Source organism: Vigna radiata, chromosome 2 (assembly GCF_000741045.1).
Source record: "Vigna radiata var. radiata cultivar VC1973A chromosome 2, Vradiata_ver6, whole genome shotgun sequence".
Taxonomy (NCBI): Eukaryota; Viridiplantae; Streptophyta; class Magnoliopsida; order Fabales; family Fabaceae; genus Vigna; species Vigna radiata.
This window is the reverse complement of record NC_028352.1, coordinates 25,185,925-25,213,406: the sequence shown is the minus strand read 5'-3', so window position 1 is coordinate 25,213,406 and position 27,482 is coordinate 25,185,925. Positions and strand designations below refer to the sequence as shown.

Below are 27,482 nucleotides of genomic sequence, written 5' to 3'. Positions count from 1 at the left end.
TATATATATATATGTATATATATATATATGTATATGTATATATATATATATGTTTTACTGGATCTGATGATATTGTAACTCTGTTGAGTTCTATGGCAAGTACTTTACCTCTCCACCCAATTGGCGGGCCCAAATTGTTTCTCCTCTTATCACTTTTTTGTGCAACATTGCAACAGAAAGTCGAGCTGATTTTACACTTGTATAAAGTATAGACGAGGCATCCATGGTACAGCCATCTTGCATGAGACCTGAAAAATTTCCAAAGTGAATTCCACAATACCAAGAAATATAAAGAATCTTTGAATAAGTGATGTAATGTATTTAATCTTGTTGAATTGACAATTTCAGTGGAAGAATAAATTTCAACATCCATATCTGTGCTCGATAAGATTACATGAGACAAAATACAACTAACATTTGTTCAAAATGTGAAAAGGGTTTGGCATTAAAACAATAATAATGACCATTAACCATGCGATAAAGGCAGTACGAGACAGCAGCAAACCTAATAAGAATCAGCTCTCACACAAACCACAAAATGACTTTACACAAAGTATAAAGCAGCTAAAATATTACTTGCAAAGAACATGAATGCGACCTGTTTTATTCAATAAAAAGAAAAACGTTGAAGATCTTTTTATATCACATAGAACATAATAGACATGTCACGCAGTATTAGATAAACATAAAAACATATACCATCTGCATTATATATCATTAGCAGAAAAGATAAAAATCCAGTTACCATGTTTCTCAAGATCTTTTCTTGAAAGAGGGTAGTTAATGGAACACACAGTGCCAATCTCTCTGGCTTGGCTGTGAACTTCTTCAGCCATATCAGAATCCTTGAGGCCACCAAATATAACAGTTCTAGAAACCCTGTCAAAATAAAAATATACAAGAAACAAGCATTTTAGGAACAAGACAATTCAAACATAAGAAGCATCAGTAAGTTGGAATCAGGTAATCCAATTAGTCATTTCCATTTAATCACGTTCATTCTAAAATCAACTTCCTGGATTCATCTTTTATCTCTATCGAAACTAGCTGATTTAAAAAGGTTGGATTAAAAACAATTGCAGGGAAAAACAGATAATACCTCTGTTTTTCTGAGCAACCACCATCATCTGCGACATCATTACAAAGAGCTGATTTTTTCGTTTCCATTGGGTTCTTTTTTTTTTGTTTACTTGTGACTTGTACTTCTAGAAAAGAAAAATAAAAGAAAATATAAGACAAGGGGAGAATTATAAATTAGCAAATTATAAAATAATCATAAAAACAAATTGACAACCTTCCTTCAAAACTGAAACATGCTTCTCTGTTCCAGATGATTTACTGTCGTTTACATCATCACCTTTTGGTTTCACAAGATCATCTGGTGTTCCAGCTATTACATTACAAAAGAGAGGGAAGAGAAAACAAAGGAATAAAAGGATTAACAAGGTTAAATTAGTTTCCTTGTCTTTTCAAACAAGGTGGAATATGAAGATATCACAGCATGCTGAACCACAATTATAGAGTTACCATCAACCTTTATTTGGTTTTGAATTTCGTTTCTCACGAGTTGGACGAGGCATTGCATGCTTCACTCCAATTTTACGGCCTTCAACAGACATACCATTCTTCAGCTCAATAGCACGATTGGCATCTTCCTCAACAGCACTGAAGATGGAAACAATTAATTACAAACCGGGAAAAGCCAAGTCACACATGCTGATTCTAACAAAGGTAAGAGAGAAGAACAATACATCTCAAACAAAAACAGCAATAATAAATTATGATTATGGACTAATTTACCAATAACAACAACACGGCTATATATCACAGTCACCATCAAAAGAAGATAGGTTTCGTATTATTGAAGCACTACACAACTTAAACATCCAGAATAAAGTTTGTCTATTGCTATCTTCTTGAGTGATTTTCGTAAACCATGATGCTTTAAGTTTTATTAGCAACTTTGCGGCAGGATCATGGAGTTTTACTGATGAGATACAATAGCTGAAGAGCATATTGCAATCCATGTTAGAGGATATTTTCCAGAAAGGGGAAACTTTCACTTGGGTACTGACTACTGAGTATTCAAATTTATTGATAGCTTTAGTTGAATGAGTTTTTGGCCAAAGCATAAGCATGAAACCACATCAAAAGAACTAGCTAGAACACAATAATATAAGCTAAAGCCCGAAATTCAATATCAAGCCATGACATAGAGAGCTTATTATTTGGACAAACTTTTTCATGAGAACTTCTAGAAGACGAAAAAAACAAAGAATACCTCCAAAATTTAAGACTATTTTATACATAAGCTAGTTTGCAGTAGCTCTTTCATTCGTCTTCTCTAAACTTTTATTTTTTAACTTGTCCATAAGTTAATTTTCATTTATGAAGAAGTCCGTCTCATTTTTTTCTTCTCTCCTAGAAGTTCTTATGAAGAAGCTCGTCCGAACAAATTCAGAGCAGGCTCACAACTGGTAGTGGTAGGAGAACCAAAGACAGTGATAACAACAAATTAAACTATTGGAAGTTAAATATAAACTCACAATTGGACATAACCGAAACCACGATGCTGCGCTGACCCTGTGGATCATTAACCAAAGAAATCAATGTTAAAATTACAAAGAGTAAAATTATACACCTCACTTATGCCTTAAGTCTCCACATACATAATTTTATTTTACCAGTAGTATAGTAGAACCTATTGACACACATAAATAATCTATATGCATCATCTAATATACTTCAGTTATTAAACTCTTACCTTTCTGTGTGACCATAAAGCAACGCCTCACAGGTCCAATCTCACTGAACGTCTCCTCCAACTGATTTTACATTTTTTTTTTGCAAAATATTAAACAGATGCATTATAAAAAATATATAATTAACCAATTAACAAACAAACAAATGAAAGGAGAAGAACTGAGGAAGTAACGAATACCTGAGAATTGGAAAAGGAATAGGGTAAGTTGGAGACAAAAAGTGTAGAGGGGCAGTGCTCTTTGCCTCCATTCTCCTTCACTTTGTTCTTCTTTCCCATCTCTCTTCACAGCCTCTTTTTCTTCTTCTTCTTCCTTTCTCACCAAAAAATTCTAGTATCTGTAAAGGATGGGTTTTTATTCAGCATTATAAAGGATTCCTCATTCAATAGAAAACCCAAATGTAAAAATAGAAAAAGATTTCGTTGCGGCCACCTGAGGCAGAGAAAGGAGTGCAGTATTGAGCTGGGTCTGTGTTAGGGGTTGCAATTTGCAATCTAACTTTTGAACAAGTAAACCAGGGTTTTGTGGAAGAAGAAAAACCCTTATTTAATAAAAAAAAAATGTAAAATTTGCGTCGTTATAAAAGTTTAATTACATATTTGGTTTTCTAATTATTCAAAACAAAATTACATTAATTTACTGTTATTTAATTACTGCATTAAAATGATATTTTCTTCCAAACTTATTATAAACCGCAAAATAATTATATATTTCATGTATTTAATCAAATAAAAAAGTTTTATTATGTTTTAAATAAATTTGAGAATTTTAAATTAAGTTTTTATTAAAGTTTTATACAATATTGAAGGTTCAATCGAACAAAATGTATTTAATTTTTTATTAGTAAAGTGATATGGTTATTAACTGACGTACTTATTATTTTATTATTTCCTAATTTATAATTTTATATTTTCATAATTTTATGATTTTATAATTTTTATAATCATATAATCTTATAAATTTATTATTTTATAATTTTATAGTTACAGTGTTATACTTTTATAATTCTATATTTTTATTATTTTATAGGCTGGTGCAATGCTTTTTCATATCAAAGTCTAATTAGGGATGACAAAAAAAACTCGTGTCTTCACGGGTATCTGCGGATGAAATCTATTTCGGGTATTTATTACCCGCAGATAAGAGGTATCTGCGGGTCTTTGTTCAATCGGTTTTAAAATTAGACTAAGCCCAAATTCTTTTTAGGGTTTTTTTTCAAATCAGATTCTTTTCAAAGATCCACGAACAATCGGACAGGTGGAGTACAGGACCGACTGGAAGAAGACCTAGTCACCCACAACAGAAATAATGATATTTTATCAATTATTTTTAACAATTTTTTGATAATAAATTATGTGGTACTATATTATTTGTTCGTATATTTGAAAGAGACCAATCAAAATATTTAAAATAAATCAATCACAAGTTATCTGTAAAAAGGTTGTTAAAAAAAGTTGTTAAAAAGACTTCTTTTTTTTTACAAGTGTTCAACTTTTATTATTAGTGAGACTTGGTATCATATATTTAGATGAATCATGATATTTTAACAATTTTTTTAATAATTTTTTGACAACAGATTACGTGTCACTATTTTATTGGTTCGTATATTTGAAACAGACCAATCACAAGCTGTCACGTAAATGGTTGTTAAAAAGTTGTCAAAAGAAGTTGTTAAATATATATTTTCTTATTTAGATATTCAATAGTTTTTCTTTTAAGAGTGAATTTCTTTTAGGAAAAAGTTCCATTAACAACTCTTTTTTTGACAACGTATACGTGGTAGTTTATGATAGATTCGTTTCAAATATTTTTTTTAGAATAAATTCAAACAGACGAATCAAATGGTGACACGTGTCCTGTTGTAAAAAAGTTGTTGAAATATCATAATCCTTTCTTTTATATTAGTATGAAAAAAAAAAATTTAACAACTCTTTTTTTGACAACGCATGCATGTGTGGTAGTTTGTATCAACAAATCTTCCACATTGCGCAACAAACATCAATGGATGAACATCATTTTGTATCCAATAATTCCAATAGGTGTTAAAAAAAGTTTGTTCAATTAAATAACAAGGCCAGTTTCAAAGTTCACACCCTTGTTCAATTAAATAACAGAAGCACGGTACGACGGGGGTTGACCACTTTCCACCGTTGATCAGTGGGAGAGTCTCTGGGTGGTCCTCCGGTGGCCGTTGAAGGGCGATTGACGGTGGAAACGGGAAGAAGCTTTTCTCGCTTGGGAGGGAGAGTTTCTCTCTCTAGGTTTTTGGTTCTTAATGGCTTTCAGTAATTCAAATCTGGTTTTGTACTGTTGTTAGTTAGGATTTCGTTTTCTGTTTAATAAGTCTGCATGTATATATNAAGGCATGCAGCNCCTCTTTTGTATATNAGAATTCATTTTTCATTTTCAGTAAAAACGTGTATGAGTGTTAAAACTTTCTCTGCATCATTGTCCTTTGAATTCCAACAGTGGTATCCAGAGCCAGGTTCTAAGAACCTGAGGCACGTTGTTTCTTTCTTTCCCTCTTGGAGTCTCTGCGTCTCCTAAAAGAACGACAAGAAGGTGGTTCTTGTTCTAGGAATGGCTGATCTCTCTTCATTGCAGTTTCCTATACTTTCAGAGAAGAATTGGAATCGCTGGAGCACCCAGATGCGCGTGGTGTTCAGGGTTCAAGGTGTCAGCGACGTAATTGAAGGAGCTGAGGTCGATCTTGCTGGCAAAGAAGACCAGAAAAAAGAGCTCAAACAGAAGGATGATAAGGCGTTGCTGATCATCCATCAGTGCGTGGACGACGCCCATTTTGAAAAGATTCAGAACGTGAAAACAGCTAGGGAAGCATGGGGAATTCTGGTAAAGTGTTACTCTGGAGGAGAAAAGGTTAAAAAGGTAAGACTTCAAGCTCTCAGAAGGCAGTACGAACATCTGGAATTAGAAGAAGGTGATAGGATAAGTGACTTCTTTAGCAAAATAATAATGATTGCAAATCAAATGAGAGCATGCGGTGAAGACGTTACAGACACCATGATCAACGAGAAGATTATGAGATCGTTGCTAGAGATGTTTGATCACATCGTTGTTGCCATTGAAGAATCAAGAGATGTCGGAAAGCTCAAAATAGAGGAGCTTAAGAGTTCCTTGGAGGCTTATGAAATGAGAAAACGTGAAAGAAAGTCCAAACGGGATGATCAAGCGTTGAAAGTTAAGCATGTGAAAAAAGAAGAGAAAAAGAAAGTCGAGAAATGGGAAGGAAAACCGAGAAGCAGCAAATGGAAGAAAGATGGAAGTGGTGCAGACATGGAAGAACCAGATGAGAAATCTGACTCAAGCAGAACATCTGACTCAAAAGAGAAAAAGTATTACAAGAAAGGTTTGAAGAAAAAGAAAGATAAAAGGAACATTGAATGTTTTAACTGTCATAGATTTGGCCATTTTGCTTCTGAATGTTTTCCAGAAAAGACCAATCAAAGTAAACCTTCAAGCAAGGAGAAGGAGGCGCATATTGCTCAAGAAGACTCGGATGAAGAAACGTTAACCTTGATGGTTATGACCACTATTGAATGCGTGAAAACAAAGAATAAAAACTGGTACCTTGATTCGGGTTGCTCGAATCATATGACTTGCAATAAGGAATGGTTGGTCAATTTTGATGACACAAAGAAAAGCAAGGTGAAATTTGCTGATGACAGTACATTGAAGGTTGAAGGCATGGGTGATGTTATTATCAACAAACGTGATGGTTCAAAAGCTACAATTTCTAATGTGTTGTATGTGCCGAACATGAAATGCAACCTTTTGAGCATTGGACAACTTATTGAGAAGGGTTTTACAGTGGTCATGGGTGATCAAGACCAGGTGAAATTATACGATAAAAATGGCAGATTGATCTTGACCAGCAGAATTTCAAAGAATGGAACGTTTCAGGTGTGTCTTGATGCTGTGGAAAACATGCAATGCCTATCTACTGTGACGAGTGAAGAAAGCCAGATGTGGCATCTGCGGTTTGGCCATCTAAATTTCAAAGATTTGCAGAAACTTAAAGAGAAGCATATGGTGTCAGGTATGTCACGTATTTCTTTACCTATTGATACATGTAAATCTTGTTTGGCAGGTAAGCAACCAAGAAAGTCGTTTCGGACAGAGGTAGAAATGAGATCGACAGAGTGTTTGAATGTTGTGCATGCCGACATCTGTGGTCCTCTTGAAACATTATCGTTGGCAGGAAATAGATATTTCATGGTCTTTGTAGACGAATTTAGTAGAATGAGTTGGGTGTCAGTGATTAAAACAAAGAATGAAGCATTTGAGGTTTTCAAGAAGTTTGTAGCAAAGGTTGAGAGGGAGAGTGGCAAAACTTTGAAGGTTTTACGAATAGATGGTGGAGGAGAATTTACGTCACACGCCTTCAAAGAATTCTGTCAAGGAAAGGGCATAGCGCATGAAATCATTGCCCCTTATACACCACAACATAACGCACTTGTGGAACGCAGGAACAGAACAATCATGAACACTGCTAGGTGTCTTCTCAAGGAGAAGAGTTTGCCACGAAGTCTCTGGGCTGAAGCGGTGACGACAGTTGTTTACCTCCTTAACAGGTGTCCTACTAAACGCATTAAAAGGAAAGTTCCTTTGGAGGTATGGACAGGAAAGGTACCCTCTGTGAAACACTTAAGAGTGTTCGGATCATTGGCTTATGTTCACGTTGCAGACCAGAAACGCAGCAAGTTGGAAGACAAGAGTACGCCGATGGTGTTTGTAGGTTACCATCCCACCGGAGCCTACAAGCTTTACGATCCCATCAAGCAGAAAATGGTTATCAGCAGGGATGTTGTTATTTTGGAAAAGGAAGCCTGGAATTGGGATCTCATGCATGAGGGTTCTAAGAAAACTATGATACAAGGAATTACTAGTGATCATGAAGAAGTAAGAGCAGAAGGTGCCTCTGGAACTGAAGACAACACTAACAGCGATATCGCAATTGAAACTCAAAGAACTAGAAGAATAACTCAGAGATCATCCAGACTCTCAAATTATGAGGTATATCCTGATTCTGCAATCGACGATGAAGGAAGTCTAATACACATTGCTTTGATGGCTGGAGCAGAGCCTGTGAATGTTGAAGATGCTTTAAGGCAGCCGGTGTGGAAAAACGCTATGATAGAAGAGCTCAAGTCTATAGAAAAGAACAACACGTGGAAGTTGGTAGATCTTCCACCTGGCAAACGCAGTATCAGCGTTAAGTGGGTTTTCAAGAAGAAGCTAAACCCAGATGGAACCGTGTCAAAGTACAAGGCAAGGCTGGTTGCCAGAGGTTTTCTGCAAAGGAAAGGTGTTGATTTTGATGAAGTGTTTGCACCGGTAGCGAGATTGGAAACCATACGATTAGTTGTTGCCATAGCTTGTGCACAAAGATGGCAGATTTTTCAGCTGGATGTTAAGTCCGCATTTCTCCACGGAATATTAGAAGAGGAAGTGTATATACAACAACCTCCTGGTTTCAGGGAAAAAAACAATGAGGAGAAAGTATATAGATTACAGAAAGCTCTATATGGATTGCGTCAGGCACCCAGAGCCTAAAAGAATTGACTCATCACTTACCAAACATGGCTTTCAGAAATGCAAAGTAGAGCATGGAGTCTATGTGAAACATTCTACGGAAGGTAATTCTTTGATTGTTTGTATATATGTTGATGATCTTCTTGTAACAGGGTCACAGATTGAAGATATTAACAAGCTCAAGGAAATGCTGAAAAACGATTTTGATATGACGGACCTGGGAGAGCTTTGCTACTTTCTTGGACTGGAGTTCGTACACTCTAGGAAGGGTCTCATCATGCATCAACAGAAATATGCAAAAGAACTTCTGGAACGTTTTCAGATGCACCAATGCAACGCCACTCGAACTCCTTTGGAAGCCAATATAAAGCTGAGAAAAGACGAGACTGAAGAAGAAGCAGATGAGACAAAATTCAAGCAAATCGTGGGGTCCCTGAGGTTTTTGTGTAACAGTCGACCTGACTTGGGTTTTTGCGTGGGTTTGATAAGTCGCTTTATGAGCCAACCAAGGAAAAGCCGTATGGATTCTGCAAAACGCATTTTGAGATATATCAAAGGCACATTGGACTATGGAGTGATGTTCCCATATGGAAATAAGGAAGACTGCTTGAAGCTTACTGGATTTTGTGATTCAGACTATGGAGGAGACACTATAGAACGGAAGAGCACGTCAGGTTTCATTTATTTCATAATGGAGCACCGGTCTCATGGTCATCAAAGAAGCAACCAATTGTGGCATTATCAAGCTGTGAGGCAGAGTATGTTGCAGGGTGTTATGCAGCCTGTCAAGGAATCTGGTTTGATGAACTGCTAACTGAGTTGAAGGTGATATTTGGAAAACCAATAGAGTTAAAAATGGACAATACTTCTTCTATCAACCTTGCTCGAAACCCGGTAAGTCATGGCAGGAGCAAACATATAGAAGTAAAGTTTCACTTCTTGAGGGACGTTGTGAACAAAGGGAGAATTGAACTGTGCTATTGCAAAACTTCGGAGCAAAAGGCAGACCTTCTTACAAAAGCTTTATCTACTGACAAGTTTGAAACTATGCGACAGAAGATTGGAGTTATAGCTCTTAGGGATTTGAATTAAGGGAGAGTAATGGCTTTCAGTAATTCAAATCTGGTTTTGTACTGTTGTTAGTTAGGATTTCGTTTTCTGTTTAATAAGTCTGCATGTATATATGAAGGCATGCAGCGCCTCTTTTGTATATTAGAATTCATTTTTCATTTTCAGTAAAAACGTGTATGAGTGTTAAAACTTTCTCTGCATCATTGTCCTTTCGAATGCAATTTTGAAATCTGAAATTCAATTACTCCTCTTCAGACCCCTCCCACAAGTGAATCCATGTCATTTATCTTTATTTTTTTAAACCATGTGGACCATCCAGAATTTGACACGTGGCGGTGTAAAAAATTTGTCAAATTCTAGATGTCAAAGTATCATTACCTTTACGATTGGTTCATGTCAAATATTTCTTTTAAAATAAATTTAAACAGAAGAATGAAATGGTAACACGTGTCCTGTTGTTAAAAAGTGGTAAAATATCATATGATTCTATTAGTATACCCTTTCCTTTAATGCACAAATCCTATCAACTAGAACTGGCTAAAACAAAAACAAGAAACCCAAGAACAAGCCACACACAAAGGTAGAAACAGAATAGAGAGAAGTAGAAACAGAAGAAGAAACAGAGAAATTGTATGTGTATATTGAATGAAAAGAATGTTTGTTTTACAACAATTATTTTGTTTATATAGCATGTACACCACCGTTTAACAATAAAGGATTATGATATGTTAACTTAACTTTTTGATAATAAATTATCTATTGCTATTTTATTGGTTCATATATTTGAATTAGACCAATCACAAATTATTAGATTAACTATGGTAAAAAGTTAAAAAAACATTTTCGAAGAATCAATCACCGGTTAATCGACAAATCTCTAAACAACACTAACTTTATAACAAAAACTTATCTTAAGATGAATGGATTAAAAACACGTTCAAACTGTAAACAGGATGTTCTAGACAAGGTGTGAACCACCTTTTGCTCCATGCTACAGAACTTTCACTAGCTTAGAAATTACACGAATTATGGTAAACACAACTATTGTCCCAACAAGTCCAAGCCAAGAAAACAACACAGAAAATGTGTCCCCAAAATACATATTTTTGTTCAAAGGCACAGCATGTATGTAAGTAAGCACAAGAAATGTGAGACAGACACATGTGCCTACTGATAACAGTCCCATTGTGATTTCATTCTTTAAGGGAACTCCACTTATAAGTAAGAGAGTGACACCAAGTGATGCAATGAAAGAGATTGTGTTCATCGTTAAGAAACTAGTCAACATTTCTCTATATTGTACATATAGAAGTGACTCGATAGATATATTACCACCTGGTGGATTGATCACAACACCAAAGGTGACGGTTGAGATCATTGTAGACACCAAACTCAACATGCCTCTCATTTCTTCCAACCTACCACTCTTATGTTGTAAGACCTTGTTCACACGCTTCAAAGAGTTAATCCAAAACTTTTCATTTGGATTCGGTGTCCTTGATGGAGGAACATCTATGATTGATGCAGATGGTGGATGATGAACTTGGTTATTTTCATTCTTCTTGAATCCGGCGTCCATCAGCATGAGTTTTATTTGAAGACTTCTCATGTCTTTTGGAACATGCTCTAGCATGTCCAAAGCAGTGTAACCCATCTTGTTCTCAATATTTGCTTCTTCTTTTATTTTGGATATTGAGAGCAAGTACCTTACACTCTATAAGAACATACACCATATATTCATTAAGTTTGGTGAATAAGATTATTCAGTGTGATGAAAAATCAAGTCAATCCAAGACAAGTACATAGGGGACTATTTTCCACACAAATCTCACCATGTTTGTGTCATCTTTGTTAAAACATCAGGTTTCAAATGATAACTTACAATGATTTTTTTTTCCGAAAATAGGCAAATCTGTCTCAAAATAGACAAATTCTAAAAAAATTACGAAAATTGGCAAATTAACAGTTTGTAAGGATCTCACTTGACCTTTATACGAAGAAGTTGTGCATCTCTAAACAACTTTAACTCTGCCATATTTGAAAAAGTGGAAGTCCCGTACCTTTAGACAACTTCAACGAATTGTAATCAATTAACAAGAATTAGTAATCAATTACGAATTCTTGAAGTCTTTGATATAATCGATTACCATGTAATTGATTACAATTCGTTAAAGTCATTTAAGGATGTACAATTTCTTTGTATGTGTAAAACCTACACAATTTAACTATTTTTATACTTTCTTTTAAAATTTACCTATTCTTGTAGTATATAAGGCAAATTTGTCTATTTTCGAAAAAGAAAAAAACCTTAAAATGGTGTTCCAAAAGTTGAAAACAAGTATTATATTTAAAGAAATAAATGGTGAAAATTTGAAGATAAAGGGCAAATAAGATCAAAAGTTTAATAATTTAGCTGATGGAAGAAAAAGGGAATAACATACCTCAAGTTGCTTGAACATAACAGCCAAATGGAGAATGGTATTTCCATGATGAAAGTCTCCACAGTTTAGAAAATCCTCCCTGACATTTCCAACTTCCACCAGTGTTTTCAAAGTCTCCAAATGATTGTGCTCGACACAAAGGTGAAACATAGTTTTTCCTGATCCATCAAACACCATCACAGATTCTGACTTTGCTCCACTAATCAACTGTCTTGCAACCTCTGTCCTTCCTCTCATAGCTGCATAATGAAGAGGAATCCTTCCATCTTGGTCAGTCATCAAGCATGCATCTTCACATGTCTGCAGCAAAACATGAACAATCTCTACATGGCCTTCAGCAGAAGCCAGATGAAGAGGGGTGCGTTTGCAGTGGTCAGTCTCAAGAGCAAGTTGAGGTTTGTGAGTCAGAAGGGACTTTGTGAAATCAAGGTGACCAAGTAAAGCTGATATGTGCAAAGGAGTTTCAGTGAATGTTGTTAAGGAAATTCTGTGAAGGATAAGAGGGTCTCTTCTAATCAGAGTTTCTAACTCAGAAACACTACCTCTCAATGAAACCTCATAAAGAGTATTCAGTGTATCATTTTCTTGAACATCACTCATTTTTGAGAATTTGATCTTTTCAATCTTTGATTGTATAATGCATGTATTTGGAAACACTAATGGAAGAAGAGTTTACTTATACACTTGAACATGAAGTTTCCTAAGAAGAGAGTCTTAATTACCTCGAAATAATGTTTGCAGGGATAGGTTGTCCAACGAATTTCCTAGAAAGTGCTACTAACATTTTCACCAAAATTATATAATTTTACTATTAGAAAACAGACTATGCTAGCAAAAGAAGTCAATATTTAACAAAATATATATCTCTCTCTCTCTCACATACACACTAAAAATAAATATTAAAAATTCAGCTGAAAATTTTAATTTATATATATAATATTTAATAATTTAAACTGACACTATTTGTATTATGATCAATAAAATTTGAGTAACCAATAATAAATTTATTTAAAAACGCAAATAAACAATCTTACTTAAAATAGTCGTAGGTGTAGCTTTTTCTTTCTATTTAGTTCATTAATAAATTATAAAAGAAAAGACATTGAAAATGTTCAAGAAAATTAATGGCCGTTCATTTTATCCGTAAAAAGTGGATTGGGTTGGTCCCATAGCATTCAAAATTTATTTAGATTTTTTTTTTTCGTCCTGCGGGTTTATGGATTGCTCGCTGTGTATAAAAATTTTAATAATTTTATTTTATTTAATTAAATTTAATTTTTATAAGTTTATTTCTAAAATAAGTAATATTTAATTTTGTAAGTATTAAATATAAACATATTAAAATAGAAATAATATTGATATAGACTCAAAATAAGAAAAAAAAGTAAATGAGACCATTACTTTTGGATAGACTCAACTCATTAATTTCTATATACTTCCTCTCTTGCACAAAATTAGATCATCCAGATTCAAGCACATCCATGGTACCCCAATCTTCATTGTTAAATAGTTAATTACATTAGGAGTATCATTTAGTCATAGTTAAATCACATCTAGACCCTACACTGATGTTCAAATTACATAAGCATTTAAATTACATGTATTACCTACATTTCTGCTTTCCCTGAAGATGAACATGAGTACAAGACTTGTAACAGATGAAGCAAATACATCATTTGCTTATACTGATGTTCAAATTACATAAGCACTTAAATTACAAGTACTACCTACATTTCTGCTTTCCCTGTAGATGAACGCAAGACTTGTAACAGATGAAGCAAATACATCATTTGCTTTGTTTAGAAGCAACTGTTCGCTGAACAGTTGAAACACCATCTACAAATTTTGTTCGGAAAAGAACATTTGCGTTATTGAACATGCCTTCCTTCAAGGAAACCACAATAAACTGCAAGTCGAAGTAACCAAAAGAAATGAGGTCAGTGGAAATGAGGAAATAGCCACAAGAGAGTGAATTATAGAAATTTTGTAACATCTGAAATATTTTCAATTGTTTTAGTAAAAAGAAAAAGGTGATAAGAAAAAAAAAAAGCCTTCTGAAACTAGATGAATTTTATAACAAATCCTTCTTTATGAAAAATAAAGAAGTTGACATTAAAAAATTCACATGATCATACATGTGAAAAAGACAAGACGTCTATGTTTTTCTTTTAATATTTTTTATAACCTGAAACAAGAGATTCTTGGCAATTAATTTTTTAGAATTAGAGAGACAGAATTGCAAGAAATCACACGACAACATCAACAATTTTACTCTACCTGAGAGTGTGGAAAATGAGTCTTTATCATTCTCCCTATGTTTTGTGTGTGGCTCAAATCAAGAGCGGCATCAACCTGCAAGAATTAAACAAGAAACATTTGGCCCAACCACAATCATTGATTGAATTGTATAAAAAAGACAGTTCCCATGGTAGAGAAATAAGATAATGCATGGAACATAAGACCATCCAGTACAACCCATCGATACTTAAATTGAAGGTAATAGTAACAGATAATCATCCCATTCTCTCCACTCTATGGTCTCAATTATACATTTTTCGATAATGGGTTTATCTGTAGTAATCTTACTGTAAGGTTTGGCTTGAGAGGAGTGTTAGAATATATGATAATACGATAATCTACAAAATTATCCAATATCTTCAGATTTTTTTAGGAATTAGCTTTCGTCATTTTCTCTTGACATCAGTTCCCATGTTTTCTGATCGTCTCACAATATATTTTCCTAATTAGTGGGATTATGATTAGTAAAGTAAAGGTTAGTGCTCTAGGATGTCACCTATGAGGTTGACATATCACTAAGTTCTAACTGAAACATCATTAACACGGGGAAGGATCAATAGCACTGAATTTTACAGAAAAATACAAACATTTAAACAAACATCTTTTTTTGTTAATATAGGCATGCACAAAATGCATAAAGGAAAAAAAAAAAAACTGTTTGTTCAGGATATGTTATGTGCCAAGCATGCATCAACAACTCAGATCCTAAGGTCTTTTGTAGGACGCCATCAGTGTATATATAGAGGGAACTTATATGATTTCAGCATTTCACTATCATGAATTCAATGTAGTCTATTGTAAGTATTGTAACAATAAGATAACTGGCATTCTAAAAAAAAAAAATTACAAACAAAAACATACCTCGTCAAGGATGTAAAGTGGAGCGGGTTTGAACAGAAGCAGTGCCAGAATCAGAGAAAGTGCAAGCAGCGATCGCTGACCTCCACTTAATTCAGACAACGACTGCTTCCACACACTTCCAAATGCAACACGAACCTCAAGACCGTCAAGGAAGCTGCATCCTTCTGGAGGTTCTAGTTTAGCCATTGTTCCCGGTAATAGTGTAGAAAAGATAGACCCAAAGTCCCTGGATGAAAAAAATAAAAACGTGATACTCAACCAGTGTATTAAATGGATCATTTTTTGGTGAAACTCAATCTGATTTTAACAGAATACATAACATTTATTTCCTTTGATAGGGATATGACTTTCTTTTATAGCTTTATTTATTCTCCGTCCTGTGATCCTATTTTTAATGCGATGAATGAAAATATCACTATCCAAAATTTTTTATACTGGATTGACCCCTTGACTATTACGACGGATCTGATATCATGTTAACCAACTCAACTATCAAAAAGCTAATATATACAACAAACATAGATAGAGTGGTTCACATTATACTAACAATTAATAACTCACTTATTTACTTTGATCCAGGTAACATTTAGTGTCTCCTTTTTCTTCTCATCTAGCTCTTCAATCACCTTCTTGATTTTGGACTTGTCATTCTAGGCCAGAAAAGAAAAGAAGAATAAGCACTTCCACAAGAAAGTTAAAAAATTGTGAAAAAAATTTAAAATTCACCTCAATTATATATTTTTTTGACATCAAATCATTGTACTCGTCCTCTGCCTTCTCAAACATTGCCATCACTTTCTTGTTCACCCTTTTCTCAAGTCTTAAGCATGCAAAACAATAGCAAACAAAAAGTGTTACTACAGTAAATTAGGACACATAATTTTAGTAAGCACGTTAATCAATAATAGTAGAGTTTCAAAGCATCAGACCCAGATTGCTCAGCCTGAAGCTTCTCAAGCTGTTCCCTTGATTTACTTGGATCACAGGAAGAAAAATCATAATCTGTCCCACTTCTACCAAACAATTGTTTTTCAGAAGCAATCCAAGCATGCTTCTCAATTAATTTATCTACTCTGACAGAGCAGTCTTTCTGTTCCATCTCCATTCGTTTTACCTGGAATAATAGAATAAAGAGATGATTTTTAAGCACACAATTTCAAGTGTTACAGGCAAGAGCTGTTAAAATATTACCTCATTTTCCATCCTCTTCCTTTCTAGATTACTCTCAGTAATTTTATGTTCAAGTTTTTGTTGCTCTTTAATGATAGCACTGATTTCCTTATCACGTTCTTTCATTTTCAGGCTAACTGATTTCAGCTCAGATTGAACTTGATCAAGGTTTTCCCGTGCAGCAACAACCTATAGCACATAGGGTTGAGAACACAATCTTGCACTACAGAAACAGATCTAATAAACATAAAAATACAAATACTTACTTTGGATTTTTGCTCCTCTACATCGGAGGTAAGATTGCTTATCAGTGCTCCCAATGATGCTAACTGACTCTCCAGGGATGCTTTCTCCTGGATAACAGCTTCCATTTCCATTACAAGTCTCTCCTTTTCACTATCATGCCCCTAAAAACCAGCAAGCAACCAATTAACTTTTAAACTGTAATGATTATTTACGGAGTATTTGATGAGAGAGAATTAGAGGGGGAGGAGACGGAAATTAATTGGTGTTTGGGAGGGGACAAATATGGTGTAAATAATTGTAAAAATGGTAGGATTAGCTGAACTATTTCTCACCCAGTTCCATTTATTTATCTCTTTTCCATTTCTCTTCAACTAAACGCATTTAACTTTCACTTTATTTTCATCTATTTATACTCATCTTTTTTATTTCTATCATCTATTTTCTTTCTTCTATACCAATATTACTTGGTTACACTATTTATGTAGGTTATAATTAACTCTGAGCGCTGTATATTTTGAAAATGTATCCGTGTTTTTTCTTCAACAAGCTACAAACCGCATTACCCACTCTAAACTTAAGATCGGGCACAGGATTTCTTTCATTGTAGCTACTACCCGATTCCACAATCTATATCAATATTGCTTAAGATACTACTTTATTCATTCAAAATTTGCTCAGGCAGAAATGGGCGGACATCTAGCCAAAAACGCATAGAAGATATAGAAATTTGTTTATGGTACTTTCAACAATTACTGAACGCAGTATTGTCAAATAAGGGAACATATGCAAGCCAATAGAAAAGCATTCTCAAGAGAACGGAATAAGAACGAAAACTACTTTCAGTAAGTGTTAAATATTGGCTCATGAAAAGCTCCATTACATCTCGGTTATAATGAAAATATCCAGCAGACCATCACAGGTAACCCAACCTTTTTTCCCAACATGATTTTGACTCATTATAACAACTGGAGTTTTACATGTACAACTAACTATCTTGACCCTCATCCTAGGGTTTGTATTTATTGAGTTGTACTAAATCAATTAAAGGAATCATATGATTTAAAAATTAATTTTCAAACATACCTTCAGATCTTTTAAAGATGACTGCATTTGAGATTTTATAGATTTTATCTTTTTCTCCAATCCTTTTAGTCTACTTTCTCTGTTTTTGTCATGGTCTTTTATTGAATTCTCAAGAGATGAAACAGTTTTGACGCAGTCCTCATACAAAAGTTGCTTGTCCATGATTGTCGATTTTGCTTCATTTAGCTCTTGCTCAATGTTCTTCACTAATTCTCCAAGCTACAAAGAAAAAGGAGATGGTGATTGGTGGTGAATAACAGAAAAATATAACTAAAAATTACATGGAACTGCAATGTTTTTTCAAAGATCAATTTTAGAGAAAGAAAAAGAAATAAAAACCTTATGATGCTCATTTTGCTCAGCTCTGCTCTGAAACAATGTAAGGTCGTACGACTTCAGTTCTAATTGTGCTTTGAGATCTATAAATTTTTTCTGAAGCGGAAGAAGCTTTGAGATCTGGATATCATGATAAAACGACAAACCAAAGATTTATAAGATTAAAATTATGTGAAAAATCTGAAAAAATGATCTCATTTTCAAAAAATAGCTTAGAGAAAAAAAAATGACTAAGCTTCAAGATTATCAAAAGTAATAAATACCAAAAACAAATGCGTACTAGAAACTATGAAGTAAAAAGAAAATCATAATGTGCTCAGATCCATTCATATACGCACCACGTTGTTTGCTTGCTAACTCTGTAAACATGGTCAAAATACTACTAATAAGGCTTGGGGAACCATCCTCCCACGATTTTTGGGATTATCTTGGATCAATTCCATTTCTAACAGATGCTAAGCAGAAACAATGTCAAACTAACTAGTATGTATTCTTATCCCCACCAAAATCCTTTTTCCTCTCACCACAACATTTCTCCTAAAATCTGTGAAGCACGGACATAGCTCTTCGATGACATCAACATTTGCCAAACACTTTGCCGAAGAGTTGAATTACAGAGAGAAAAAACTGTGACTTCCAAGAGGGTCCAACACAGCATTAAAAGCAGAAAAGTCAGAAACTTGTGTTGTAAGTTTCTATTTCTCCTTTAAACAAACGAAGTGTCTATTTCGCATTTAAGTTTTCTCTTTACCTTGTATTGAGTTTCCACTTCTTTGTTTAAATTTTCTTTTAGATGAACCTGAGCTGTAGAGTGTCTTTTTCAATAACGATGATCAATAAGAGGAGGAATGTTTTAAATGAATTAGATTCTCTTTTAACTTTTTGGATTTTAGATGAATTGATTACATCCTTTTTTGTACTAAGCAACAATATGTTCAAATTGTTATAATTGAGTAAATTTTGCATGCATGATACATGATTTTGGATACAAAAATCTCCACTGTCGATTTAAATAATTCATGATGATGCTTGCAGATTATAGGTATCGAAGTGTATGTGCCATGTCTGTGCTTCATAGGTTAAAATTCTTCCATTTCTATGAAATTTTCTTCATGTTGAAATTGAAACTTTACTTATAATTGAAAGCTCTCTAAAGGGTCATTTTCTCTTTTCCTATAGCCCACAGACTTTCGATTCCACTGGATAATATTATTGTGTTGGCCCTTTTAAAGTCCAATTCTCCAAGTGTTGGCTCGCTGATATATATTAGAAAGTCAGAGTTCCCAACAACATGAAATCTCTTAGTTGGACAACTGTACATAACAAAGCTAATAAACAAAATCTAGCAAATACTCACAATAATACACTAAAATATTGTTTCATGTTTGTGTTTTATGCTATTCTGGTTGTGAAACATTAACAATTTATTTGTATATTCGACCCTAGCTAGATACTTTTAGTTGAGACCTTTATGATGTCTTGAGGAAAACTGAATCTCTAAAGAGAGCAAGTTATCATATGCTTTTTTTTAGACTAGTAAAAGGTACGAGGTCTTCGGCAACATGCCCCAAAATCAGTGCATAGCGGCTTTACCTAAAGTGAAATGCCAGAATTTTTTAGGCCGAAAACTTAAATTACCCTTCCTTTTGAACATAACAATTTTGTACTTAATTTAAGGTCCTGACCTACCCCTACACTAGTAACCATTTTAGAAGTGATTTTAATATACATATGGGGGGTTTAATTAATTAATGCCTTTTTTTTCATATTTTCTTTCTAAAGGAGGATTTGTTTGACCCCTGCTTTATTTGTATTTTTCTCTACTCTCGTGATTTTTCTAAGAAAAAATAAACATGGTAATGCCTACTAATATTATATACATAATCTTCAGTACCCACCATTAATTATAGCAAATAGGTGGCTTTCATTGCAACAAAAGGGAAACCTACCTGCATCTTTACTTCAAGTAATTGACCCCCAACCCAAATAAAGTATAAGCTAATCATTCCTATATTTAAACTTCCAAATTCAGTAGCAGAAAAATAAAAGAAAATATCAAAATACAATGTAAAATCGCTTATTACTATGTTTTCAAAGTTTCCATATAATTCTGGAAAAAGGGGGTCTTCGGAGTCTACCTTTGCCTCGATCTCTGACAACCTTCTTTGATGCACTGAAAGTTTTGACTCGGCCTCAGCCAAAGCATGAAGTCGTCCCAAAAGATCACCACTTCCCCTGTTACAACAAATCCGTCACAACATATCCAGAAGTATACTGAATTGCTTAAAATGACATCAGATACAAACATTGAATAACTAAGTGGCTGCATCAACTACTAGAAACATAACTCCTTTAAGGTTGTCAAAAGCTCTATTCTATTATGCTTTACTGATCAGTGTATTATTGAACAGAAAACAATGTGTATTCTGGTATAGGACCATACTTCCTGCTTCCACCAGTCAGAAGACCCCTTGGTTGAAATATATCTCCTTCAAGAGTGACACTTGTTGTGTAAATGTCCCTATTAAATGCCACCTACATCCAACAAAAATGAAAGGGAGTAAGAGTGAGATGATCATGTGGCAGATTAGAAGAGTATGATTGTAAAAGGCATAATCAGTACACATCATAAATCTAATGCAAATTGTAGCTGAACATTAAAAAAGGTCCATCACTCGTTACCTCCTTTGCAGCATCAATGGTTTTGCAAACAAAGGTTGAACCAAATACATATTCCATTGCACTCTAGCAACAAACATAAAATTAAGTTAGAAAATGTGTAGTTTAAAAAAAATGAATCAAAACCTGAGCATCAAATTTCCTAATCACTGATCAAGACACCCAACAAGATAATATGCAAAAACAAAAATAGAAAACATTATTAGAACCTTCAAGTGGTATAGAAAATGCTCAGTAACGTTGTAGTGGGTACCACTGCATGATTACAAAAATAAATTGCAATTCAAGGAGCAAACCTTTAATTCTTCTTCATAACCAACCAAAGAAAGGGCCACTTCAGCGTTCCCCTTCCCCACCTTAAATGGAAGTGGAAAAATTCTTCAGCTTGTAGTGACGAAAAAATAAGTACATAAGTAATTTAAAAGGTAAAAAATTCCAGTGACCAACCAGTCTAACAGCAGCTTGTTGAACTCTTGAGGGAACGGGATGGGATTGTATTTTGTTCAGAGGTATAATTGTCACTCTTCTTCTAAGATTTCCATTTTGTAGTAGCTGCTTCCCAGTATTTTCTGTGTCAACAACAACATTATACAACTTCCCACCAGCTGTAACCTGAAAACGGTAATAACTCAGGGCTTAACCTAAGAATTTTCTTTCATAAATTTAGGTAAAAGTTATCACGATATCCAACCTCTAGGGCAGTCATTGTGGACCTATCCTTTACTTTGATGAGTTTTGCAACAACACCTTTCACCTTTGACCTGTCAAAGTTCTTGACAGGATCACGGTAAGTAAATTCAACATTCGCCAGGTAAGCTGAAAGATTGCGTATCTCATCCTTCCACTTTTGCACACAGTCCATCTCAGTCGTACGCTCCTATAAGTTATTGTACAAGAGAATTTACTTAAACAAGACTTGTATAAACATTTTTAAATTGGAAAGAAACTAGCAGAAGATAAACCAATCTAACCTTTTGTAAATCCTCCATCTCACCCTCTTTATACGAGAGAGATTCCAACTCAGTTCTTATATTCTCCACATCTTTTTGTCTGGAGTTGAGCTCTTTTACGACAGCATTAGCTTCTTCACGTTTTGACTTTAATTGATTTGTTTTTTCCTTCAGTTCCTTCTCACAATGGCTAATCTTGGCTTTCAGTTGTTTCAATTCAGTCTCAGCACTCCCGACTGCTACCTTTGCATCCCTTAGTTGATCCTCCAAGCACTTCTCCTCATTACCACTGCTTTTGCCGGCTAAAACACCCTGTCAAAATTTGAGCAACAGGATAAAATAAACACCAAGAGAAATCCCACTGATTGACATCACAGAACCAGACAACTTTAAACCAGTTACCTGGTATTCTTTTTCATGCTCCTCTAGACTATTTGTAAGCTCCTCAACTTTATTTTTCAGACCTGATGCCCCCTCTTCAGCCTTTTTAACAGCAGACTCCTTCTCATCTACAGATTGCTTCAGCTCTTCAATGTTTTTAACAATCTTAAAACACAAAAGGTTCAAAAACCAAATATTAGCTTCACAAAATAGAAATATCTCAAAACATTAGTAGCAAAGAATTGGCAACAAAATCTTCAAATTGAGCAAACAGTGAATTCAGAACGTCACTGACATACATTTGCTTGGTTGGCTTCTTCACTCCTCAAAGAGTCTTCTTTGTTATTTAATACAGACGTTTCCCTCACAAGATTCTGGGAAAGCGCATCTACCTTCTCTGAGAGAGATTTCATTTCTCCACCCATGCTAGCTTCCTTTTCAGCAGACAACTGAGCTATTTTGGCCTCCATTTCCTTTATTTCCACCTGATTTGTCTTAACAGCATCATCAATCTCAGCTATCTTGCCTTTCACTTCCTCCACCTCCGAAGCAGCATTGTCTTTAATCCTCTCCGCTTGAACATAATCATAAGCAATACAGAACCTTCTCAGCCTATCTAACTCAGCATTGCCATTAGCCCATTGCATGTACTGTGTCTTTTCTTTCCTTAACTTCTCCAGAGCAGGCAGTATTTCCTGATCAAGAAGATTGTTAATCTCGTCAACCTTGCTCTGCTTCTTCTCAAGTGTTTTTAAAGCAGCCTCTTTCTTTGTCTCGTACATTCTCGTCCCTGCAGCTTCCTCAAGCATGGACAATATCTCTGGCGGTTTCATATTCAAAACCTTAGTGATCCGCCCTTGCATTATAAGGAAATGTGGATTATTAACATTTAGCTGCACTGAATGAAAAAGGTTCTGAACTTGACTAGGCTGTGCAAGCTTCCCATTGATCAAATATTTGTTCCTTCCCCCTACCACAATCTGCATTGTACCCCAATACATAACACAATAAACAACGATAATGCATACAGTTAATCATTGATGGTTAAAATTTTCTTTTAAAATGGAATTGCCACTCAACCCAAGAACAAGAAAACAACTTGAAACTTAAAAGGTAAACGCAGTGAATCAATACAAGAAGCTTCTAAACTTAAAACCCCAAAAAAAGAGATTAATTTTCCATTTTAAATTATAATTTAATCTTTTTTATGTTAATTATTAAACATTAAAGCTAAGTTTACTTCAACAAAATATTGTTAAGTTGGTCGTACATAACTTAAGTCATCACTATCATAAAAAAAAAATCAAACAACTATTAAACTGAACCCATAATTCTCTGTCGCCAAATAACATAATGTTAAGTTTTCATAAGAAACAAAAAAAAACGCAGATAAAACATTATCATTTTTATTAATTTAGCTGAAGATAAAAATAACGAAAAAGGAGAGAAAATTTTATCATTATCAACAAAATTTCAATTATTTACTTCCATTCTATTATCGCATCATTTCAATTGTCAAAATTCCCTCCATTCCCTCACTCTTCTTCCTCTCAACCAAAGAAAGTCTCTAAAAATGTAATTAAGCATAAAACATGAGATAAATAAACCGGAAATGTAGAGACAAAACTAAAAAATTAGGAATTGGAGTTAATGGATTTGGAAAATTAGAATGAGGTCCTATATTCTAACCAATGTTGTGGAAACCGTGGAAACCGGTACAGAGTCAATGATCATTTGGTCATCTATTAACCGGTTTACATTAAAAAAGATTATATATATTTCACATAATTTGATAAATCTATCATAAATTTAAACATACTTTTATCATAACAAAGAACTAATATATGTAATAAAAAAAATTCAACACAATATAATTCTGCAATTCAAAATTCAAAACATCATCGTCACAAAGTAGTTAATATCTGTTGAATATAGTGAAAACTATGTATGAGATTAATATCCCTTGGGTTGAATATACACATAAAATGCTCTATTTATAATAGAAGAAATAAGAGTTAAACCCAAAATACAAATAAGGAATAATAACAAACTAGTTTAACACTCCACGATGTATACAAATCGTATATACCAATCTTGTTACTAATATAATCAATAAAAACTTAGTGAATTGTTTCTGAACTCACGTGACACCAAATTGTTAATGATTTGCGAAGACAACATAAAAGACAAAATACCAACCCAGAAGACTCTCCTTGCAAATCATCGTCGTAGAATGCATTGTTGACATGCAGTTGATAAAAAGGACATTGTTGAAGAACTGCCATTGCTATAAATAAACTAATAAAATTCATTTTTACAACGAAAGAAAAAACATATATGAACCAGTCAAACACACTAGTGACAGAAGAGAGATCAAAAGAGACAGCAACGAAAGAAGCAATAGACGAACAAAAGAGAGAAACCATAAAAATTCAAAATTCTCCAATCAAGGCACCGAAAAGAGGAAAAAAAGCAGCATCAATGCTTTGAATAGTTGCTTGAAACAGGACGTGCGACCACACACGACAGACCTGAAAGAGGAAAAAGAGCGACATTGACCTTTGAATCACTATCTGAAAGGAGACATGACACACCACTATGCACGATAAAAAATTAGACAAATCTACAACTTCAAAAGACACTGAAAGCACATAGGATTTCTGATGATGACATCATTGTGGTCACTTAGCTAAGACAATCAAAACCGTGAGGTTGCCCATCAAAACTAGAACTCTTGATAGTAGCAATGACACAGGGTGATGCCTCAGACAATCATCAACGTCGACGGGTGCAGTGACATAAGGGACGACAACTTTTATATAAAAGAATCTTAGACAATAACATAAGCGACAACAATTTTTATATAACAAAAATCTTAGGCTCTAGATATCATGTTGAACATAGTGAAAACTATGTATCAGACTATCCAAAATAGAAGTCTTAACAACAACACAAATTCTTCAAAAAAAAAAACAACATAACTTCAAAACTAAATTCAAAAGCATAGACACACACAATTTATAGCAATACATTTTATAATTTAGTTTATCAAAAAAATAGAAATAAATTATGTTAAAACTAATTCAACTCACTACTTTTTTATGTAACAACCTTTAATAATATTTTCTCTTTACGTAATTATTCACTATTTATTATACAACCCTCTTTATTAATAACCATCTTTATTAATATTTTTGTTTCTTTAAAGTATATGGAGGCACAAAAAATCAATTTCTCATTGCTTTGCTATATATTATAATAAAGATATCATCGCGATACCCGGTTTACCCAATAGGTCCGAATTTCGTAACACTGAGTATAACTTCAAAGCCATCATTATCCAAAAATAAATAAAAATATTAAGAATTAAAATAATTAACTGCTAAAAATAAAACTTGTTTTACATTAACTTCCTTTATCCCTTTAATTAAAATATATAAATTTTGAAAAACAGCTACAAAACGTAAAACTAAAACATCTTCAGCAAATGAACCTGAAAGAGACAAGACCGAGGAGAAAACACATCATATGAAGCCTGCTAGTGAAGGAATTTAGTAATTTATCATCAATTGCTAAAAAAGAAAAGTCATTTTCTCTTTACTTCCATTATCTCCTATTTTTTTTGTCAAGATCCCCCAAAACAGCCTCAATGAGAAATAAAAACACCATTGGCAAATAAACCCAAAAGAATATAACTAAAAATACACCAGGTACGACCCATTAGTGAATGATTTGAGTAAAATTATCAGAGAATTTGGCTCAAGCTTTGAGACTTAAACACAACCAACTCTACCTAATTTAAGCCTTATCAATGGTATAATTCCTAAAACATGATTCACCTAACAGTAATTCTATTTCCAGTGACTAGTTTTTATTCATAATGTGATACTCTTCACCAGAAAAAAAAAAGTTATGTTTTTTAACGGAGAACAGCGAAATTAAAACAAGAATTGGGAACAAGAAGAAGAAGAAATGAGAACCTGTCTTGTTACTGTGATCTCGGGATGGCCTTCGTAACCGAGAGGGCTTCGCGACCGGTCGGAGTTGTCGAAGACGATGGAGACAGTGGCTTTGGTGATTCCGGCCTGACCCTGCTTGTAGACGAGTTCCTGGAGGTTGGAAGCCCTAACCTGCTGCAAATTGGTGATGCCAAGAACGAAGCAGATGGAATCGAGAATGTTCGATTTGCCTGAACCGTTCAAACCAGTGATGGCGTTGAAGAAGGGGTCGAAGCCCGGAACCACGGTGCGCGTAGCGTATGACTTGAACCCTTCCAAGCAAACCTCCTTGATGTGCATGGCGAAAAGGGTTCGCAGATCGAAACGCGACAAGGCGTGTTCGGTTGAAGGAGGAAGAGAGAGTGAAGAGAACGAAAAATTTGAATTTGAATAATAAAAATGAGTTTTTTGGGGATTTTGCTTTGCTTTGGTGGGGGCGTTGAAGCTGACAAAGGGAATAGCAAATCAAAGGCGGGAAAATTTAGGGAAATTCAAAATGAGGCTCCATCTCGCTATTCTAGGTTTTATCAACTCATTGTGATAATGAGATCAATTTAATTGTTTATTTAATAATTAACGAATTTAAATTATGGTAAAATATTTTTTTCTTTTCATTTATCTGTTGTTGCAGAAGTTGTTAAACTTGTATATTAAACAATTGATTATAGAAAATATGTATATACTTAAATTGTTAGTTTTTTATATTTTACTTTTACTTTTACTTTTGTTATTGTTCTTGTTGATCCAAACTTCAAGAAATAAGAAAAGTGGACCTAAAATTCACGTGATTATGTTAAATAAATTTACGTGTAATTTTTTATTTTTATTTGTTATAATTATTGAATTGTATGAGATTGATAACTTTTTACATTATTCTTTAAATTCGATTACAGGTTAAAAGATTATAAACAGTGCTTTTGTATTCATTTCTCTTTTTAAATATATCATAATATTTTTAAAATATATTATAAAAATGCAATATAATTATTTTGAGAAAACAATTTAAGACTTGTAATGGTTTTAATAATTGTACTTGATCATTTTATTAATAAAAATTTTAATTATAAATAGAGTTTTTTAATAGAATTTCACTCATAAATATCATCATTTATTTAAAATATTTTAAAAAATATTCTTGTCTTTAAATATATATATATATATATTTATTTTTTCATTTACTAGAACACCGAGTACTTCTAGAGGTTTAATATCTTACCTTATCAAAATATTAAATAGAGTAAATTCATTTTTTTTGTTATTTTTTTTTAAGTCTTGATATAATATTTGTTGTGATTGTATATCTTTTAATCATGATTAAAACACATTCAAAAAGGGATCCCGTTATTTTGACACCATAAATTTGACACTCATTTGACACTGCCACGTGTTAACATGCTATTGGCTATTTTTATTTTTATTTTTTTAAAAAAAATTTGGTCTGAAAAATGCAGAGTTTTTCAGAGAGAATGTTTTCCTTTTCTACCCCTGGGCATTTTGAGTTTGAATGTGAAGGATTGGTTCTGTCTCAAAATTGGTTTCTCTCTCAGAAGTGGTTTCTCTCTCACATTTATCGTCTTCTCCATTAACGCTCACGGACTACTCTTCTCCACAGTCTCGTCGTCTCCATTGCTCTCCACTGCTCTGAAATGGCAA

The 27,482-nt window shown here is 33.8% G+C and overlaps 3 protein-coding genes across 4 annotated transcripts in view; all 3 read right to left on the bottom strand.

Annotated features, from left to right (window-relative positions):
* Nucleotides 1-3,281, bottom strand: part of LOC106756630 (RNA-binding protein 28) — an 8,454-nt gene extending 5,173 nt beyond the window's left edge. Inside the window, exons 1-9 of one of the 2 annotated variants that reach the window (XM_014639129.2) lie at nucleotides 3,195-3,281; nucleotides 2,942-3,099; nucleotides 2,765-2,825; nucleotides 2,547-2,583; nucleotides 1,535-1,665; nucleotides 1,295-1,390; nucleotides 1,100-1,205; nucleotides 746-879; nucleotides 109-248 (exon numbers count right to left, since the gene is read on the bottom strand). In XM_014639129.2, the coding sequence (XP_014494615.1) occupies nucleotides 109-248; nucleotides 746-879; nucleotides 1,100-1,205; nucleotides 1,295-1,390; nucleotides 1,535-1,665; nucleotides 2,547-2,583; nucleotides 2,765-2,825; nucleotides 2,942-3,040 (804 nt within the window). In that variant the 5' untranslated portion in view covers nucleotides 3,041-3,099; nucleotides 3,195-3,281. The remainder of the gene's footprint in view (nucleotides 1-108; nucleotides 249-745; nucleotides 880-1,099; nucleotides 1,206-1,294; nucleotides 1,391-1,534; nucleotides 1,666-2,546; nucleotides 2,584-2,764; nucleotides 2,826-2,941; nucleotides 3,100-3,194) is intronic. The other variant, XM_014639130.2, reaches the window with a different exon arrangement.
* A 7,034-nt stretch (nucleotides 3,282-10,315) lies between these two features.
* Nucleotides 10,316-12,457, bottom strand: LOC106755675 (ankyrin repeat-containing protein BDA1). Its single transcript, XM_014637867.2, has 2 exons — nucleotides 11,828-12,457; nucleotides 10,316-11,100 (listed from the first exon to the last, which is right to left on the bottom strand). The coding sequence occupies exons 1-2, from the start codon at nucleotides 12,425-12,427 to the stop codon at nucleotides 10,378-10,380; spliced, it is 1,323 nt and encodes a 440-aa protein (XP_014493353.1). The 5' UTR covers nucleotides 12,428-12,457; the 3' UTR covers nucleotides 10,316-10,377.
* An 838-nt stretch (nucleotides 12,458-13,295) lies between these two features.
* Nucleotides 13,296-26,129, bottom strand: LOC106756353 (structural maintenance of chromosomes protein 2-1). Its single transcript, XM_014638744.2, has 20 exons — nucleotides 25,812-26,129; nucleotides 22,131-22,811; nucleotides 21,853-21,996; nucleotides 21,472-21,762; nucleotides 21,192-21,377; nucleotides 20,948-21,112; nucleotides 20,797-20,856; nucleotides 20,504-20,566; nucleotides 20,265-20,356; nucleotides 19,960-20,056; nucleotides 17,825-17,941; nucleotides 17,486-17,704; nucleotides 16,423-16,563; nucleotides 16,178-16,345; nucleotides 15,916-16,100; nucleotides 15,713-15,806; nucleotides 15,548-15,636; nucleotides 14,987-15,212; nucleotides 14,105-14,179; nucleotides 13,296-13,733 (listed from the first exon to the last, which is right to left on the bottom strand). The coding sequence occupies exons 1-20, from the start codon at nucleotides 26,127-26,129 to the stop codon at nucleotides 13,614-13,616; spliced, it is 3,531 nt and encodes a 1,176-aa protein (XP_014494230.1). The 3' UTR covers nucleotides 13,296-13,613.
* Nucleotides 26,130-27,482: the final 1,353 nt, after the last annotated feature.

Excerpts from the sequence above, each read along its gene's own strand:
- LOC106755675 (XM_014637867.2), bottom strand. The coding sequence starts at position 12,427 with ATGAGTGATGTTCAAGAAAATGATACACTGAATACTCTTTATGAGGTT. Across the intron at positions 11,101-11,827 it reads TTATGTTCAAGCAACTTGAG|AGTGTAAGGTACTTGCTCTC; the intron begins GTATGTTATTCC and ends ATGTTCTTATAG.
- LOC106756353 (XM_014638744.2), bottom strand. The coding sequence starts at position 26,129 with ATGCACATCAAGGAGGTTTGCTTGGAAGGGTTCAAGTCATACGCTACG. Across the intron at positions 20,357-20,503 it reads CCATTGATGCTGCAAAGGAG|GTGGCATTTAATAGGGACAT; the intron begins GTAACGAGTGAT and ends TGTTGGATGTAG. Across the intron at positions 16,101-16,177 it reads GGAAGAGGATGGAAAATGAG|GTAAAACGAATGGAGATGGA; the intron begins GTAATATTTTAA and ends CTATTATTCCAG.